This window comes from Empidonax traillii, unplaced genomic scaffold (assembly GCF_003031625.1).
Source record: "Empidonax traillii isolate 1590-97213 ecotype Southwest subspecies unplaced genomic scaffold, ASM303162v1 scaffold975:size500420, whole genome shotgun sequence".
Taxonomy (NCBI): domain Eukaryota; kingdom Metazoa; phylum Chordata; class Aves; order Passeriformes; family Tyrannidae; genus Empidonax; species Empidonax traillii.
The window spans coordinates 253,672-272,813 of record NW_020956168.1 but is presented as its reverse complement, the minus strand read 5'-3'; the positions used below and the strand labels follow the sequence as shown (position 1 = coordinate 272,813).

Below are 19,142 nucleotides of genomic sequence, written 5' to 3'. Positions count from 1 at the left end.
TTTTTTTTTTTTTTTTTTTTTTTTGACAGCCATGCAGGAGGAACTGCTGCAATTTCTTTTACTGCAAAGCAGGTGAGATACCCAACAAACACATCAGCTGCATCTACCAATTCCACAACACACCCTGGCACGAAGATGGCTCCTGCAAAAGCTCTCTGAAGGAGGTGACGGGATGTGAGTGAAGGCCACTAAGTCTGCAACAGCCACCATGCAATTAAGATAAATAAAACATCATATTCACCAGGTGCAACATTCCTAGGAAAGGGTGTCTGGTGACGGCTGCTCGAGCCCAGCAGGGCCACAGGCAAAGTTTGAGCACTGAAGCACAAAATGCTCAAGGCTAAAAAAAAAGGAGGAGAAGCAGCAGCCCCAGTTCTTTGCTCTCACTGAAAGTCTTCCCACCCCTCCAAAACATGCTGAACTCCTGGCACTTCCAGCTGCCTGGAATCTGGTGCTGCCAGTGCTGCAAGAGGGCACACACACACGAGGGAAATCCAACTCCCAGCACTGCCAGGATCAAAACCCCTGACAGGAGCTGGTCCTGCTACCTCCAGACAGCAAGGGAGGGCTGGAATCACAAGCAATTAATTGCTATTATTAACGGGCAAGAGGGACACGCCGTGGCAAAGAGGAAGCAATCAAACGATTCTTCCAAGGTCTCCTATTTATTCCCAGCAGAAAGTGACCTCCCAGCTGCTCTAAAAAGCCTGAGCCAGACACACAGCAGCGAACAGATCCAAACCTAGTACCATGAACCACAGGACACACCACACCGACCTCGAGACTCTTGTTTCTCTGAGCATTCACGTAAAATTCACAGCACAAAACACTCCCCCCACGGCCTCCAGGGCGTGGGCCTGGGGGTCCCTTGTCACGACACTTTTCTCCACCAACACCCTGGAAATAAATCTGTTCTCCCAGACAAGAGGTAGGGGTAAAGGACTCCAAGACATACACTGTATAAAACACCGCTCTGCTCCGGTTCATTCCTCTGCTTTGAAATCTGGAACCACAAAAACCCGACAACTGATTCTCTTTGAGAGGCAGGACTGACCTCAGCACGAAGTCTCTAAAGGAACCCCCTTCCCCTTTGGTGCACAGCTGGGCCACAGCTGCCCAGGCAGTTGGTCCACAGAAGTTGTAGGTGTGGAGGTGTCCTGTGCTATGTGGCCACGTGAGCGGGGGAGGAGATGGAGACAAACTCCCGGAGAATATTCTTGGCCATCTCAATATTGTTATGTGCAATGAGCAGGGCTTTCTGAATGTCCTGATATGAGTAGCCTTGGCTCATGAGGTTCTCGATCTCGCTGGAGAGCTGCAGGGATGAGCTGGCCCCACTGCTGGCTCCTCCTGCTTGGCAGCTCCCGGCTTTCCGCTCGGAATTTATCCGCCGGGGCAGCGGCTTTGGCGGCCTCTCTGGAACTTGGGAGCCATCTGAAAATCCTGGAAGGAGAAACAAAGGCAGCACTTGAAACAAGGGCATGCAGTTTTGGCTTGGAACAAAGAGGGAATGACATTAGGTTGATAAATGGCACTTCAGAAAACCTGTCACTGAGCTCTGGTGCTTTCTCCAGTCAGCTCATCCTTCCTTCCAACCAGCTCAGCTTCCCCTCCTGTGTGCAAAAACTCCTATATGGAGATGTTTTTAACCAGCAAGTCACACCAGGCTCATTTATTAGGATAAGACCACATAAATATCAAAAGATGGCATGGGTTCAATGTGTGTGAACAGAGCTCAGATATCAGCCTTGGAATAAGAAGCAGAGACTTGCTGGGAAAAAAAGTGACAGAGAGAATGTGCAACTCTTTACCAAACATCCCGTTTCCTTCTGGAATGAGACAGAACCCCCCCAGCTGAGCTGACCTCTCCTCTCAGACCTGCTGTGCACGCTGCAGAGCGCTGAGGGAGTGTGTGCACAAAGCCAGCTCTATCAGTCACAGCTCAGCCACCACAAACGCTCCAGCAACTGAATTACGCTCTCTGAAGGGCCAGCAACTGAGTGATGATCTCCTGTCCCCCTGCTGGAGCTCACCCTGCCTGATGGCTGCAGCCGGGGCAGATCAATAAGCTCAGCCTGTTCTGCCTTTCCCTTAGTCATTCAGATGAGACAGTGCCCAGCAGCCACATCATGCCCTTCTGGGAAGGCAAAAGAATAGCCAATAAACCAAACGAGTCACCAAACTCTCCGAGGCAAAAACACGTTTCTCTGTGTGTTAATGTGGTCATTTTGGAGTTCTGACCTCCTGCATCACTGCAGAAAGCACTTTTTGCCCATCACAGGAAGCTTTTCTGCGTGGATATCTGACATCACCTTACAGAAAGTCTTATTTGCCTTCTGGAAAAACTCCTCAGGGCATTCTCTGGAGTTTTCTAGCAGCACAACAGACAAATCACGTCCCAGCAATCCCTTTTTAATAAGAGTGGGCACTGCAGCCCTGCTCAGAGAAGCACCATTGTGGGGCCTTTCTGAAAAACTTGCACCAAAAGCACTAAAATAGAGAAGGCTCTTCAGGAAACAAATTCCCTGAGCCTTCCTCACTAACCACAAGGCAGTTCAGCTCACTGATGTTCACAGGACAAGCTTCTCACACATAAAAAGCTTTTTGTACATGTAACAAAAAGGTCTACCCACTTCTCTCCCCTGAACTGCCTTTTGAGAAATAGCTGTTTCAGCTTGAACCAGATCGAATTTCAGAGACCACGGGTCAATCTGAAAGGACAACCACCAAGACAGTTTTTTTGGTAAATGATTAATAAACCAAACTGCAGGGCACAAGGCACGAGAACACAAATCTGCCAAGATGTATCCCACACTGGTCAGGCTTGCTTGCACAGTGCCTGTGCTTCCCACAGCAGCAACAATCAGCACTCCCACATTTTCCATTAGCAGATCTCCTCACACCGAGGCAGGACAACAGCACTGTTATTTCAGGGCTGTCAAAACAAAGAGGTGTCAACGACCAAGCTGAGTACTTCATCTGGGAGGGGGATGTGACTCCCTCTCTGTCCCTTCCCATCCCTTTCAGCCACATTCTCCAGACACAGGCTCAAAAAGGGAGGCAGGGAGGAGTGGCAGAAGCCCAATGAACTTCTCTGCACTAGGAAACTCTCCTCTGCTGAAGGACAAGCTCAGGGAAGGAGAATGGTGAAGCAAATGAACAGAAGACTCACTGGGGGAAGTGGCTCTGCCTCCAGGAGGAACAAGAAACTCATTCCTCTTTCTTGGCAAATCACCAGCATGTTCAAACATGCTGAAAGCCCCCCAACAGGAAGTTTTTCAGAGCTTCCTTAAGAGTTGCTGGGCAGTTGTAGGGAATAAGTCATGCATTATTCAGAAAGGTTCTTGGAGAAATGAGGCTTTAGTTCTTTTCCCCCTCTAAAAATGTGCCTTGCAGCCAGAAGGACACGATGTCCTCTACTCCCCGGGGAGAAAAAGCTGACCTTGCTGAGCCACTGGGTCCCTGCTCAGAGGAACTGAGAGCATCAGACAGAACACTTGTGCCATCTGCAGGCACTGAGGCAATTGCTGTGCAAGGCCAGCACTGGCATCTTTCACCTGGAGCGGGGATAGGATCACACAGTGGTTTGGGTTGGAAGGGATCTTAAAGCCCATCTCGTTCCACCCACCTTCCACTAGCCCAGGTTGCTCCAACCTGGCCTTGGATACTTCCAGGGATGGGTGCCTTGGTACACCCTGCTATAAAGGAATATTTCTTAAGCTCAGGAAAGGTTTTTTCTAATTGTGATTTCACAGTGATTTTCTAGCTCAGTGATTAAATGACCAAGGCAATGCATTCCAAGCTGTAAATCAAACCAAACACCCAGGAGTGAGTGTAATTCTGCCCTGTAAACCCGATTTTACAGCTTGCACCCAAAATCTCCAGCGAGTGGCACGAGTCTCAAACGTGCAGAGAAAGCCATAAATGCCCTCTAACCTGTCCCAGGGTCGTTTTCCAAGGACATTCGGCTGAAGGCAGGAGTGGCGTTGGAGATATCGGACAGTGTGCGACGAGCAGTGGCAACTGGGAGGGGTGGTTTGGGGACGTCATAACCATCCTCTTCATTCTCTGACTCTTCAGGGCCGTTGCTGGCAGTGGCTGCTGCCAGATCCCCTTCATCTGGAAGAGGAATAGGAATATACCTGAGCTCTGGGACTCAGGGTCTCTCAAGCAGACTCTGTTCCCCCCCCCCCAAAAAAAACCCACTGACAGGTCACAGGACTAAAAGTTTTGCTGCTAAAACCACGCCTTCAGTGGAAGCTCTTTCCAGAAGGGAGCATCAGGTTAAAAATACTTGAGAGATGCAGAACACAGACCCAGATATTTCCACAGCTATTTTAACAACAAAAGCAAATGTTGCTCTGTTCAGCCTAAAATGCTGTTCCAACTGGGATCAATCCATTGTGCCCCAGTTTCTCAGTTGTTTTCTAGCACACCCACTCACCAGAAGCGTTGACAGGCTCGAAAGCAGAGGATGCTGCTTGGGAGTGAATGTTGTACATTGCTTCATACATGGAGCCCTCTGGCTGCTGCTCACAGTCCAGAACTCTGAGGGAGAGAACACATTGCCCTTGGCACCAGAGACAGTGGCCACCACCTCCACCTCGTGTCTGTGGCTCACATTCTGCACAGATTTTGTTTCAAAGCGAAATCACCGCTCTCCCGTGAAATATTTGTTCCAGAAAAATGCTCTAATAATGTCTGAGTGCAGCATCTCAGCTCAAAATAGATCAACTGATACCACCAAAACGCTGCATTTTGAGTTTTGAGTTTCAGCTGTTTCTGCTCTCAAGAAGTTATTAGCAGGGAGAGGGGGAAGGGGTTATCTAACTCCTTTAATGCTATACAAGGACTCTGCAAAAAAAAATTTTAACAGCTATTTTAGCCTAGATCTGGTGGTTATCACTGGGGGAATTCAGACAACCAAAGCAAGCCAGATCCCCAGCCTGCTGCCCAAACGTGCTGCCCCAGAGCAGTGACAGAATCTCACCGTAAACTCTGAGTCACTTCCAAAGGCATTTTGATCTCTGGTTTTTGTACAGCAGGACCTGGAGGCACCACAGGGAGGGAGGAGGGTGACATGTATTCGGTGTCCTCATCGCTCTCAGGCTGCTCCCCAGGAGGCAGTTTTGGTACAGGCAGTGGTCTGGAGGCAGGAGAAACCAGATATAAACATCAGAAAAACATATATATATATATATGACATTTAGATACTAATAAATCTAAATACTATCAAAGTGTCCTTTAAAATCCACAGTGTGGTCATGTTACAGCAATTCTGTCTAAAGCAATAAAGTGCTTTTCAGGACTCCAAGGTCCCACTGGCACAAGGTCACTCTGCAGAAGGAAGTGACAGGATCATACAAATTCACATCACCCACTTCACATAAAGACCAACTCAAAAGTGGATTCATGGAAGAGCTGATGGCAACTGGGGCCTGTTTCCTACTGCCACAGCCAAGGGGAACTACCACCACTCCCCACAGCTCTTTGGGATGCTGGTTTCATCTGCTTTCCCCAGACTGTGCGTTCTGAGTCTGTCAGGAATGAAATTAAGGCTGACAGAGTTGTGTCAAATTCCGCCCCTGGCACCAGCACCACTCTGTAAATTATAAAAGAAAATAACAGACCTGACAGCTAAGGAGTAGATGGCATTGGCAGACGAGGAGGGTTTAATTTTGGGGTGTTCACACTCTGAGGTTGCTGATGGACCACTGCTGGAGCTCTGAAAGATAAGAATTCCAAACAGGAATCAGAAACACCACATATACCACTGCAGCTGCAAAGCCAGTCATTCAGCACATCCCCTGTGGGAATGAAGCATCTTCCATTTATTCCAAAGCATTTACGTAGAAATCCAGGATTTCTGTGACAGTTTTCCCTCAGTGAGGACACAAACAGGGATTTTCCTGCAGGAGGAACTTCCTATCTTTTGAGATTCCAATGGCCTTGGCCACTTCAGCTGAAATAGGCCAAAAATGGGGGACAAGAGGAAAAGGATGTGGACAAGCACACACACAGGGAGACAGGATGGCAACTGTGCAATTGGCATTCTCCTAATCTGGCTAAAAACATCCTTGCTTTCTATTTTAGAGAGCTGGAGATATTAAAAGCAAAAATTAAGGAAATGGAATCGAGGAAAGCAAAATTGCCTGCAATTTTTTTTGGTTTTTTTTGAGAACAACAGAGACTCCTCAGATCCACTGGCAGCAGTGTCCAGTGCATTAACAGATCCAAACCAAACTGTGTTAAATTCATCACAGCTGCTGTGTAAACTGGCAGAGTAAATCAGGCTTTTTCAGCCCACCAGCTCCCAACGGAAAAAATTCCCAAAGCCTTCCAAGACTGAAAGGGGAATAATGATCATGCATCTGAAACTGGCATTTCAGCCTTGCTCCCAAGAGACACGAAAGCACTTCCCTAAGAAGTTCCCCCTTGCCAGGCATCCACCAGTCCCTTTCCATCTCTCCCTTGGCACAAGATCACCCTATTCAGCGTGACCAGAGGGTGCCTTGGAAGGCTGATTTTTCTCACAGATCACCCCCACCTTCCCCAGGTCTACTCACCCCTGGGTTGTCCAGGCTGAGGGTGCTCCCGAGCCGGTGGCTGTCGGCCCTGGAGTCCGCCTGGGAGGGCAGGGAGAAGGGAAGTGAGTGCCTGTTGGACAGTTCTCTGCCAGCCCAGGGGTCCCCGGGGCTCACAGCCACAGGGGGGGCTTTGGGGATGGGCCTGGACGGCCACAGGTCCCCCTGACGGTTGGAGGGCACCGGGGGGGGCTTGTCCCCCGGGGTGCAGGGCAGGGGTCGCCTCTGAGGGCGCCCCTCATTCCCCATGGAATGCGGCCTGTCCGGGGGCGGCGGCGGAGGGAGGTCCCGGAGCGTGGGGGGGATCGGCAGAGGTTTGTCCTTGTGGAGAGCGCCAGGGGCGGCCTGCGGGGCACAAGAATGCGAAATATTGCTCAGCACAGGCAGCCCAGCCAGGAAACAGAAATGGGAGTTTATCTGTTTTTACAAGGAATTATCTCAGGGGATGAGGAGATATCTCCCGCACCTTCTCCTCAGGCTTGAAGAGATAATACAGTAGCTATGTGCACTGCACCCTAAACACCCCACATTCTTTCTCTGGAAGGAAAACAAGGGCTCACAGCAGCATTAGATGGGATTCCAGGCAAAGCCTACCAAATCTTTAAAAAAGTGATTCAACTGTGGGGTATTTATACAAGTTAACAGCCAACAATTCAGCAATGAATGTTCTTAAAAATAGATCTTTTCTTCTTCCTGTACTGTCATAATTTCATTACTTCATCCAAACCAGATGAAGAACTGCTGCTGCATCTGAAGAACCAACACATAAATGCCACCAAGATCATCCTACTGCTTCCTGCTGATCAACCACAAAGCCAGTTCACTCCTCCCAGCCACACACACCTAATTCCCTAGTTATCTGAGAAATTGCTCGATGCAAAAAAACTGTGAAGAAAAGCTCATTATGCTCTTCTCCCTGCCTGCCCCACCAAAATCAGAGCTGAAAGGGCGAAAGGTGTGTTTGACCTTGGAAGTGGTGCCAGGACTGGAGGCCCCGGGGGGGTTGGCCACTCGCTGCTGCAGGAGATCCAGTCGCGGTGGCACGGGAGGAAGGGCAGCCTGTGGAGCCACGGAGAAGGGAGAGGGAGGACGCTCCACCTGAGACAGGGAACAAGGGGAAAATCAACAAATGACCCCATCCAGCAGAGCTCCTTTCCTCTAGACAGGCTTTTAATCTCTGTGACTCGGACTGGCTTCAACATTGATGACAAATCACCCTGTGATTAACAATTATACCAGTGGTAATGAAGGCAGTGCCACAGGACAGGAGCGTTTGACTGGCAGCAAGCCCTGTGAGGCACAGCTGAAAACACACACTGAGCAACACAAGCCAAGCTGTTTGCTTGGAGTGACAAACCTGCCTGAGCAGGAACAAGCTGCTTTTGGACACCAGAGGGCACGAGCTGCTGCAAAACCCACTGTCAGTGTGCAGACTGCCTCAACAGTGTCAGGGCTGGTGCAGCAATCACCTTATTTTTGTCCCTGGAAAGGTGTTTTCCCTCCTCCCAAATCCAAACAGCGCCTCTTCTTCTCTTTGTTTTTTTTTTCTTTTTACCAGCAAAGCTTGTGCTTTCTAACTTTGAAAAGATTTACAAGGGTTTGAACTCACTAATGCCACCAGAGCACCATCCTGCTCCATATCCTGATAGGATGTCTCACCAAGGAAACTGCTTTGCTTCTCTAAGGTGTGTACAAATAAACGACCTCCAGGAATAGTTTACTGCTTAGTGCTAATTAACAGGGTGGAAGATAAAGACAAATAAGACTACAGGTAAACCAGAGCAAAATATTCTTTCTGACCAGAAAAGGCAGCTTATTTCAGTTGACTGGAATATTAAAAATTAGCCAAATTCAAACCCACTTCACTGTGCAGTAAAACAATGCAAGAGCAGCAATGAGATTTTAGGAAAAGGCCACACAGGGATCCCTAAAAAATGTCTGCCTTATACGCAGCTCCTGGAGGGAAGCAGAGTTATCACACCTTTATTGTATACGTTTATCAGGCACCATATAAAAAGCTGACAGTCAAATTGACTTCCTCAGCAAAACTGCCTGCCCTCTACCCTGTTAGTCATCAGGACCTTGGGGAAGGCTGTGCCTGCCTGGCTGCACTCACCACTGGGGAAATGTGGGTGGATTTGTGTTGATCTGGGTGAACTCTGGCTGGTAAATCAAAAGCAGCGCAGCCAACACACAGAGGAGTGTTCCAAACCTACATCTGCCATTCCCACAGGTCAGGCCAGACCTTCTCACCCTTCCAGGGCTTCTTTCAATATACAAGAGGTCAGAGGCTTCTAAGTGTTTAATAACACTGACAGCGTGAACTGAACTCACCAAACTGAACCTAAATCCCTCTTTTCCATAAAGATCTTTTCTCTTATGAGGTTTGACAACCCTCACAGGCACAAATCCCTAAAACCACAGGAAATTTCTGGGCAAATGCCCTGCCAGCCCTACTGCCACCCACTCCAAGGACCTTACTTTGGTACCAGCGAGTTCTTTCATCATGAAGAGCGAATCATCAGCCTTGTCATCCTCGTCATCATCGTAACTGGGGGAGGGAGTTCCTTCTGCCCCTTGCCGGGACAATCCTCCTCCTCCTCGGGGGTCGAAGGGATCCACCACGATGGGCTCCGTGCCCTTGATCTCACAGCGGCAGAAAGGACAACCCTGGCCCTCTGATTCCTGCAGGGAACACGAAACACCTGTCACAGCACCGCTGGGATGCAGGAATTCAACACCTGGTTGATGCACAGTGAGGTTTAAACCTGCTTTATGGCAGGCAAAGTGGGCTATAAATACGGAGTGTTTTCTCCCTGAAGTAGAAAAAACAGCTTTTTAGCAACTTCTCACACGTCTTCCCTATTCCAGATTAAGCATCTAAACCGTTTCTGATGCCCTGATATTACTGAGCTATAAGCTCCAGTCCTCAGGTCTGCTGTTTTATCTCCATACCTGCTGGAAGCTGCACAGTTTGGAGTGTGGAAGAGCAAGGAGCTTCCCTGGGAGCAGGGTAGATGCCTTACCTGCCACGCTGTGAGGCAGGACGTGCACATCAGGTGGCCACAAGGTTCAATCTTCACGTCCTTGTCGTTCTCAGCACAGATTTTGCACAGCTGGAACGTGGAGCCCATCTCACAGTACAGCTCATATTGTTCCTTAGGGAAAGACAGACAGACAGACATGGGTGACACCATAAAATAACAAGGAGAACACAAGACTGCAAAGATTTTACTGTAATTTTATTTATCAACCTCTGAAGAAAGCGGACTTCAAATTATCCCAATTTTTCACTTAAGTGTCCCAAGAAAAGCAGGGCTCCAGACACGCTGAATGAAACAAAAGCATCGATATTTGGGAGAACATTCTAAAAATAAACTCTTAAAATATCCCCATCCCTACCATTCAGAGATTTCTGTAATTTCTGTAAAATACAGAGGCCTTAAAAACAAACTTGGGAATACCAAGTATGACAGAATTGTATAAATAGCTAAATGAGGCTAGAAATTTGGAATAAAGCCAGGCAGTTTGATGGGATAGAACATTTTACTCACCTGTGTAACTTTAATGTGGTCCTGAGGTGTGGGCTCACACAAGCCAGTCAAGTCAGGATTCTGATTCCGGCCATCAGGAAATAAATAACTGGAACAAGTTGGGGAAAAAAAGCTCTTTCTATATATATGTTTTTGTACACACACATACAGAAATCAGGTATATTTTGGGGATGGTGAAGGAAAGAAAGGATGAGGGTGAGAAATGAGGGGTGGGAATTCAAGGTATTCTGAATTCAAAAGGTTTTGGAAGGATTTGATGATCCAACAAAAAACCCAAATATACTATTCTTCAAAATAAAAAGAAGTTTGTTGCCCCTCCTGGCAGTCATTTTTATTTTAAACAGGATGTTATGATCTAAGACTATTCTAAAATCATCACATATAATATATACATATAATAATTGTAATACCCAGAATAAGAAAACGGATGCCATAATATCAGTGGCTGTTGCTCAGATTGAAGGCTTGACTAAAAAGGGATCTATGACAGGGGGGAACACTGCTGCACATTTATCACCTGCCACTGCAGAGGGCAGCAAAGACAGCTGTGCCAAAAACAGCTCAATATTTGAATTACTGCACTGGCAGCAATGGGACCGCTCCCAGTTAAGTCGTTTTGTCAATCGAGGTGTGAATTTTAACGAAGTTACTTACAAGCCTTCCCTGAAGCCATCGATCAGTGCCTGGAAGAGGGGTTTGTTGTGGGGGATGGTCTGAAGGATGTTCCCATCTGCAGTGACGTAGCCGATGGCCCACTGCCCCAGGCGGGTGCAGCTCAGGCGGAAAATGTAACTGAGGACACACAACGGGAAAGCAACTTCAGCTCGCAGCAAACGCTGAGAGATTCAGCGCCAGGTAGGCAGCCTTTGTGTCTGGCCCTCTCAAGGCAGCAAATAAAATGATGATTTATACCAGCTTTTCTCAGCTGACCCCCAGGCAGATCAAAGGGGAACTTAGCAACGTGATACGAGGCGAGAAAAGCAGGCAGGTGAAATTAAACCCAGAACGCAGAGCAGGACAAGGTAACGTCCTTAAAATCATCTGTTTGACGTTAACTTTAAAAACCCCAACAAACACCAACACCCACAAGCGGACTAGACAAGGTTTCCATTTCTAGAAGCAGCACAGAACTGGCCACATAACCCCCAGAAATGACCACCTGGCCCTTCCTGCACGGGCTGAAATGTCAGCTCAGTGGGGGCAGCGATCAGAGGTGTCAGTAAGAACCATCCAAAAGGGCTGAGCACGAACCTGCCAGGTTTGTGAATGAATTTCTGCAGCCTGGCCTTCACCTCGTCATAGGTCAGGAATGCCATATAACCAGGGTGAGTCACTGCCAGGCTGTTCCAGTTCCTGAGCAAGGACGACCATGGCTGGGGGAGCAACACAGAAAGAGATTACCCACTCACTCCTGGAAGGTGTCAACACACAGAGTATCCCTTAATCAAAGGGGTCAGTGCTTCAGTTGTAGGAAAAGGCTTCTTATTCCACCACAAATCCAGCAGAGGGACCAAAACATCCACTCCCATGCAGCACTGAGCATTTGGGTTCTCCCCTCGTTGGTGATAAAACCATCACCTAAGACAGACTTTAATGAAAATATCTTTAATAAATCCTAAGGGAGAAGCCCCTGAGGTCACAGCTCAGGAATAGCTATCAACTGTGCTGCTTCTGCAGAGAAAATGACTCATTCCTGAGACAGGGATAAGGCCAGGGGTTTAATGAGGTTATGCACAGCACCAGAAAACCACGAGCAGTCTGATCTCCAACACTTCCTAAATGGCCTCAGGACAGTGACCTCCCCTCTCTGTCTCAGTTTCACTGTCTGTAACTTGTGACTGTTCCTCAACCGCCCAACCTCGCCGGGGTGTGGCAAGGATTGCTGGTTGGTCTGAGATCCGAACAAAATATCCTTTAAAATAATACCCCAAAAGTCACAACAGCAGTTTGAAAGCTCTCAGCCTTAAGAAGGACTTGGGTTTCTAAATCTCATCCGATTTTTCTGAATTTTTTCACTTGCCCACAAGAAGGTACCAGCACTCCCCAAGAACTCTGCATCTCTTGGAATTTGCAGCAACTCTTGACTTGTTCTTTATGTACAGTAGCTGGAAAAAGTACTGAATGAGATCAGCTACATTGCAACACCAAACATGGGAATTTTTCATCTAGACATAATCTTAATTACAACCCACCCTATCACATGGGAAAAGGCAAGTCAGAGCCAAAGAAGTAAGTGATTGTTCTTCTAAATACCCAACTGTACCATCAGAAGCTGTGCTTTTTCATTTAGCACTATTAAAGGCTCTGGGTTAGACTTTTACCTACTATTAATATCACTTCAGTGAGATTTCACACAACACAGACGTGGCCACAACATCCTGGCCGTGTCAGTTCAAAAGGGAGGAAGCCCAAATTTCCATGCTCATGCTTCATCCTGAACAACCTCCCACCATCCCTCCCCCATTATGGAAAATAAATGTGACAAGGAAAGAAAAGGACAAGGGAAGACAAGAGTGATAAACTGAGCTTCACATTTCCTGGCTTGCAGGAGCTGTGTCAGAATTTCAGTCTCAAAGTGACCTTTGAAAGGGAAAACCTGATTCATGGCAGGATACTGAATGTGCAGTATATATTTAGAGAATTTTTTTTTTTCTTCTACAACCACAAATATCACACACTTTTACTGCAATATGGGATCCTAAGCATTACTAAAGCTGTTTAAGGGATGAAGGGCAGGAAAACCATGCAATGTAAACAACGTCATTTTAGTGAATAAAAACACGGTTAGGCTGTTAGAAAACGAGTTTCACCTGAAGCACTGAGACAATTCTCACCTGGAAAAGTCGTGTGAAGATATCAAACTCAAACACTGAAATGTAGTCATTGCAGGTCAGGTCAATGGTTGACTTGAGGGCCATGGCTTCCAGCCCGGAGCTGATGGGATGCACCTCGTGCAAGGCCTGGCGGAAGCTCTTCCAGGGAACGATGGTCCTGGGGAAAACCAAGATTGGGATATGTGTGAAAACCACCCCCCATGGACACACCCAGACATTATTGTGGTGAGTGTCCACCCCAGGAGGTTTATTTATTCCTGTCACACAAGCACGGATTTCTTGGTGCTGCAGGAAATCAGCAGCCAAAGGAACTTCAGGCAATTTTATCTGCACGTGCCAAATGTTGGACTCAGAAGTCCAGCCCTGCTTCCTCCTTTTCCTTTTCCTACCATACTATCACTTGATAATAATTTCACAGTATTGCAGCTGGTAGAGAAGGAGTTAACACTAAGTCTTACAGCAGAGGTTTAAAAGAAAAAGAAAAAAAGCTACAAACAATTCTCTAAAGAAGGATTAACTGGAGAAGTGAGATAATCAGAAGCCAAAACAGAGGCTCCTGTTTAAAGGAATATTTCCCTTCTTTTAATATATCAAGTGGAATAGAAACGTAGAAAGAAGATGCCTCACTTCAGACAACTCTGTTATTCATGAGTAAATATATTATGGCTTTCTGTTCTCACAGCTACTAATTAAACTCTTCAGGTGAAGTACCTCAGCTCCCTTAGTTTGAAAGCAGTAGCAAATCCAGCAATTTTAATCCTCAAATGTTGCTGTGAACACCCCTGTGGTTCATTTCAACAGTTTTCACACAAATCCAAATTGCACTTCACTTTCCCCTTCCCTCTGCCTCAGCAAAGCCACTTTGCAAACAGAAGTTCAGGAAAAAAAGGTGACCAAGTGATTGGAAACACTAATTGGAGGGGAGATGAAAAGAAAGGACAACTAACATTGAGAGCATGGTAACCTCTGGAAGAAGAAAGCAGATTATTTTGCATAGTTTGTGGAGCTTACTTACAAGGTAAGGAATTCAATCAAGGAGAGGAAGATTTAAGCTGAATAATCAAGGGAAACTCTGTGACAGTACAAGAGCCTCCTGGGGAAACTGGGGAAAGAGTCATCACCTGACACATTTAAAACCAGACAGGACAAAAATCTGGGAAATGCAATGTGGGAACAACCCCTTATCTCACCCCAGGCCTCTCCTATTGTTCATTTTAACCTGACAAAGCCCTTCCTCAAGGTCCAAACAGAATTCAAAAAACTACATTGTGCTGCATGCAAATTGTTCCCACGTCCATAATTTTTTTAAGCCCAGTTTTAGAAACTTACTTTTCCCCGAAAGCCTTCCTCCAGAATTCCGCAGCGTCTGCCTTGGTGATCCGGAACGTGTCTCCCTGGAAGAGTCCACTTGGGAAGATGCCTTTGAGTTCTGCCAGCATGTGGCTGAATATCAGGGACAGCTTCGTCAGGTTCCGCCTGCAAAGGACCCCAAACCCAAACATTTCTTTCAGAAAAGATGCAGTTTATCACTCTGAACACAACAGGTTATTTCTGAGGCAAAAACATTGACAGATAATGTGCAAAGCCAATATTCAGACCTCACCCTGCTAAGTACTGAAGATAAAAAAACCCTCATCAGACTCCCTTGTTCTTGAGTTTGAAAATAAAACTACTACTGCCTTGGACAGGGTAAGCTGAATGTCCTTCCAGGTCTCCAGAGAGAGTCCCAACACAGTGGATTTTCTCAGAGAATATCTTACTGATAATAGATATTCTACTATCTAGGCCCAGTTCTCAAGAGGAGGTCAAAACACCTGCAGGTTTTTGCTAAAATGGTAATAACTTACATAAAAAACGCCTCAGTCATATTGTGTTTGGTAATGATCCAGTTTGAGTCTCAAGCCCTTTCTCTGCCTGGTGGTATTCAGGTATCAGGAGTGCTCCAGTCCATCAGAATGTGTCCTTTTCCAAACTGAACCATTTAGAGAGGGGGTAGAGTCCTCCCCTGTCTCACTGTATTTTCTTCATGTCCTGTTTTCCAAGCTCCCTGGCTGAGTTTGCTGTGTTTGGCAGCAAACTCCACTCCCCCAGGTTTTCAGCCTTTCACCAATTTCTACTATTCCGGTTGGATTGGCTCCTATTTACTTATCTTGGACATTTTTCAGATACCACTTGCTCTGGACTTTGTAGGACTTATCTTGTTAATCTGCCTCATTGCAGAAGTGGCCTCCAGCTAAAGGGGATGGGGAGCTGCCTCTTCCACAGGAATTCCCTGGACATTTGGGACATTTGCCACAGTTTCATAGGGTCTAAAATCAACTGGAGCCCCTTCACAGTGGAGGTAGATGAGAAGGGCACAAAACTATAAATCTCCTCTGACAGCAGATCTCTCTCACCCCTTTTTATTCAACTACATTTTAGTTTGTGTGCAGCAATGAAAGCTGCTCCAAGTCTTTATAGAGAGCCATACACCATGGGACTCTGGTTTTTGTCATTCCATACATGTCCAATAACAACAGGTGCTCAAGATTAACAAAAGTAAACCCCCCCCCAGGATGCTCTTCCCATCCCACAGCTGCCTCTGGATGTGTTCCACAGTCACACTGTGTGTTTTAAAGCAGATCCACAGGTTGGTTTGTGCATCTCCCCACCCTGGTGCCATGTTAGGTAAGTCAGAGCTGTGTATCCTTCTTTTTAGAAGAAGAAAAGTGACTCTGCATCTAGCTGGGGAAGGCTCAGCTTCTGAGCTACCAATCCAATTCAACCCATCTACAACTGGAGCAAGAAAACACAGTGGGTTTTTTTACTGAGCTTAGAAAAAGAGAAGCTTGAGCAAAACCTGCTGATGATCTTGTTACACCAACATGGAAGTAACAGCAAGAATTTAATTGAGTCAGTAGGGTGAGTGTGCAATATCTGAGTGCCTTCTCAGCAGGTGAATCTCACAGTGTGTTAATGCCAAGCCTAAACTGTTGGGGCACATGGCAAACCTTAACACTTGAAAAATCATGTCCTGTTTGTGAAAAACTCCACAGTGTGCAGTACTTGGTAGACAAAAGGACAGTCATTTCAGGTCTGGGCTCCCCCACTGCTGCCCAGCACGGTGTGTGGAAATTCGGGTACAATCAGCCAAGCACATTAATGCATTTCTGAGCCCAGACAAGTGCACGGTTTACACAAAACAGTGAACACTGCAGGAAGCCAAGGAATATTCCCCTGTCCACTTGTTTATCACTTCTGCCCAAGAGCCTTCTGGCTTAGCTGAGCTTCAGGAAGCGTCTGCACTCAGCTGAGCACATCAGTTCACGAGAGAGGCAAGAGCTTCCTGAGGCTTATGGATGGCTAAACAAAGGATTTCACACACACACACACACTGAAGGACTTGGTTTCCAAAAACATTTCTGATAGCTGAACGTTTTAAATTCTCAAGGTTATCGTAATTTTTTTCCAAATATTCAGCCGTTGCTGTAGGCAAATAACAGGCAAAACACAGGAAGTGAACATAAAGAGCAGCAAATTGCAGAATAGTTTATGTTAGTAACAAGCTTTTACAGCAACTGGTTACCAAGGCAGTGCTAAAAGCACAAACATTTACCTTCCTTTATTTTAACAAGTTACATATTTTCAAATTTATACAGACCAAACAAATGCCTGCAATTAGAGTGAGTATTTTTATTGGCACATGAAAGTTTACTGATGATTGCAGCTTATTTTTAGTAACATCAGAACTGTCCTTATCTCTGCTGCTTCAACTGAACAGAAGTGAGTGTGCTCCCAGAAAAGGGTTATATGTTCAAAGCAGATCAGGGATTCCCAAACATTATTGTTAGAGTGAATGAATCAAGTGAAAGCTTAAAAAGCCAAATATTTTTCCCCTGTGCACAGTCACCAGCTATTTTACTGGGGAACACCTGCAGCTCCAGCGTGGGGGCATTAGTCCTTTTGCACACAAAGTTCACTGAGAATTATTTCTGTAACAATTGTTTCTGAACCCAGAGCCTGTTCAGCGGCAGTTATTGCCTCTAAAGTGGTGCTGCCTGAACACTGACAAGGTTCTCGAGATTTGGGGAACCAAAACCAGCGTGAAGCAAGAGTGTTCCTTCGGTCAGCCCGTGCTGGCTGCCCGGGGCTGTGTGCTGAGCAGGGCCTGCTCCTCCAGCCTCCCTCCTCTGCTGTGCTTCTGCTACTTCCTTCTGCTTCAGCGCTGGCTTTGCTCCACACATCTCTGGGGAACAGCAGAGGTCCAGGAGACACTTCCATCTGCCCCCCAAGGCCAGCCCCAGCCGGGCTTTCTGCTGCTGATGCCTCCTGCTGACCTTTCTTTCCCGTTTTCCTGGACAAAAGCATTTTTCCACCACGTAGCCTCAGTCTTGCAAAACCACCAAGGGCAGAGGATGGTTTAATCAGTGTTGCCTCTCTCATTTCAATTAATTCACGTTACCAGCCCCACAGTGACTAAATGCCTCTTTACCTCAAGGCCACGTTAACGTGGCACTGCCATTTCTGCCACCGCCAGCTACACTTTTTTTTTTTTTTCATTTCCTTCCAATATTTCTCACCCCCTTCATAGCCCAGCAGCTGCCAGGGGATAATTCTGTTCCTCACACGTAGCACGGGCTGATTCAGTCACAATATTGTGCTCACTTGCCATAATTTGATGTGCAAAGGCTGCTGTGTCTGTAAGGTTCGTTCTGCTGGAGGAATGCTCCCAGCAGGGCTGTGCAGAGGAACTGAGAGCTGTAACACAAGGCAGCCAACCTCAAAATGCTTCCCTTCTCTGTAATTATGGTGCCTCTTTCTTATTCTTACACTCTCAGGTTGAGGTGACACTTCCACTGCAGGTAAGTGCAAGCTCCAGTACTTACGAAAAAACAAACCACAAACCCCAAACCACAGGTTTTTTTTTTTTTCCTATAACTACCTTACATCTCACAATTTTGTAGTTTGAAGATTTAAGAGCTAGAAAAAAAAAAATCAGTTAAAAAAACCCCATCCAAACAGTTCTTAACGACTCTGCAACAAGCAAAATGCACCTTTGGAAACCACAAAGGTGTTTGGGGGGGGTTCTCACATCACACGTGTTTTTCAGATGAACTGTGCACCAGGGCACGAGCAGCTCAACCCAATTTCAGCAGTTTGATGTGCCTGGTTTCAAATTAAAAAAAAAAAAAAAAGAATAACTCTTATCTCGTGTCACCCCCTACATCAGCAACGAGTTCCCTGTGTTCAGCAAACCCCCAGTTAATGCCTACAGGCACCAAGTGGAAATTGAGGTGATCCCAAGATGTCTTTTGTGACTCTGAGGCAGTTTCAGTGTCCCCTACGCGCAGTAATCAGATTTAAAAATAGAAACAGCGGAACTACTTTCAACAAAACTTGCAACACAGGAAGTGAATGAAATTCCACTTAACTATTACTGGCTCGACAGGAGGCACTTTGCAGAGAGCTCTGCTGTGCAACACTCACAGGATTTCCTCAGGACAACTAGGAGAGCAGGCTAACACTAAATTCACTGCCTGTACTACAGAATTTTAGGCCATCAGCTAATTCCTTTCAATACTTCAGATATTACAGGACAGAAAGCTTTGGATGCCACAGAGCAGAAATGTTACCCAAATGCACATTTCCTTACACCTTTCTGAGCCCTGACATTTTTTCAGCTAACACATATCTGTTTAAACACCTCGAGGTCTGTGAGCAGAGCTTGGCAAGGAGTTCAAAGCGTCACAGAAACCACCCAAAAACTTTGGCACACTCGTATTTTTATGCAAATGGCTGTGACTGATCTGAAGCAGAAAGGACAAGAGGCCACTGTGCTGACCAGAAGGACCAAACCTACTGACCTTTAAAGGGATCTGGATTTATTATTCTAGGCACAAATGCTGGTGTTATATTTTTAACAAGCTACATTTCTTCAATGTTAAGAAGCTAAAAAAAAAAAAAAAAAAAAAAAAAAAAAAAAAAAAAAAAAAAAAAAAAAAAAAAAAAAAAAAAAAAAAAAAAAAAAAAAAAAAAAAAAAAAAAAAAAAAAAAAAAAAAAAAAAAAAAAAAAAAAAAGGCACTTTTAAGATCTAAAGGTCTAAATATTACAGAAAACTCCTTTGCTATGATTAATGGTCTTCGAAAAGTTCAACATAGAAGATTGATGAGATAAAGGATAAACCTCTCAG

At 46.1% G+C, this 19,142-nt stretch overlaps 1 protein-coding gene across 1 annotated transcript in view; it reads right to left on the bottom strand.

Moving 5' to 3' along the window:
- Nucleotides 1–24: 24 nt before the first annotated feature.
- The window catches only part of CBL (Cbl proto-oncogene), a 32,507-nt gene continuing 13,389 nt past the window's right edge, over nt 25–19,142 (bottom strand). Inside the window, exons 3-16 of the mRNA XM_027903503.1 lie at nt 14,302–14,448; nt 12,973–13,129; nt 11,390–11,511; nt 10,793–10,930; nt 10,139–10,226; nt 9,611–9,742; nt 9,066–9,269; nt 7,551–7,682; nt 6,567–6,929; nt 5,631–5,725; nt 4,991–5,146; nt 4,445–4,548; nt 3,937–4,119; nt 25–1,443 (exon numbers count right to left, since the gene is read on the bottom strand). Of these exons, the coding sequence (XP_027759304.1) occupies nt 1,163–1,443; nt 3,937–4,119; nt 4,445–4,548; nt 4,991–5,146; nt 5,631–5,725; nt 6,567–6,929; nt 7,551–7,682; nt 9,066–9,269; nt 9,611–9,742; nt 10,139–10,226; nt 10,793–10,930; nt 11,390–11,511; nt 12,973–13,129; nt 14,302–14,448 (2,302 nt within the window). The 3' untranslated portion in view covers nt 25–1,162. The remainder of the gene's footprint in view (nt 1,444–3,936; nt 4,120–4,444; nt 4,549–4,990; nt 5,147–5,630; nt 5,726–6,566; nt 6,930–7,550; nt 7,683–9,065; nt 9,270–9,610; nt 9,743–10,138; nt 10,227–10,792; nt 10,931–11,389; nt 11,512–12,972; nt 13,130–14,301; nt 14,449–19,142) is intronic.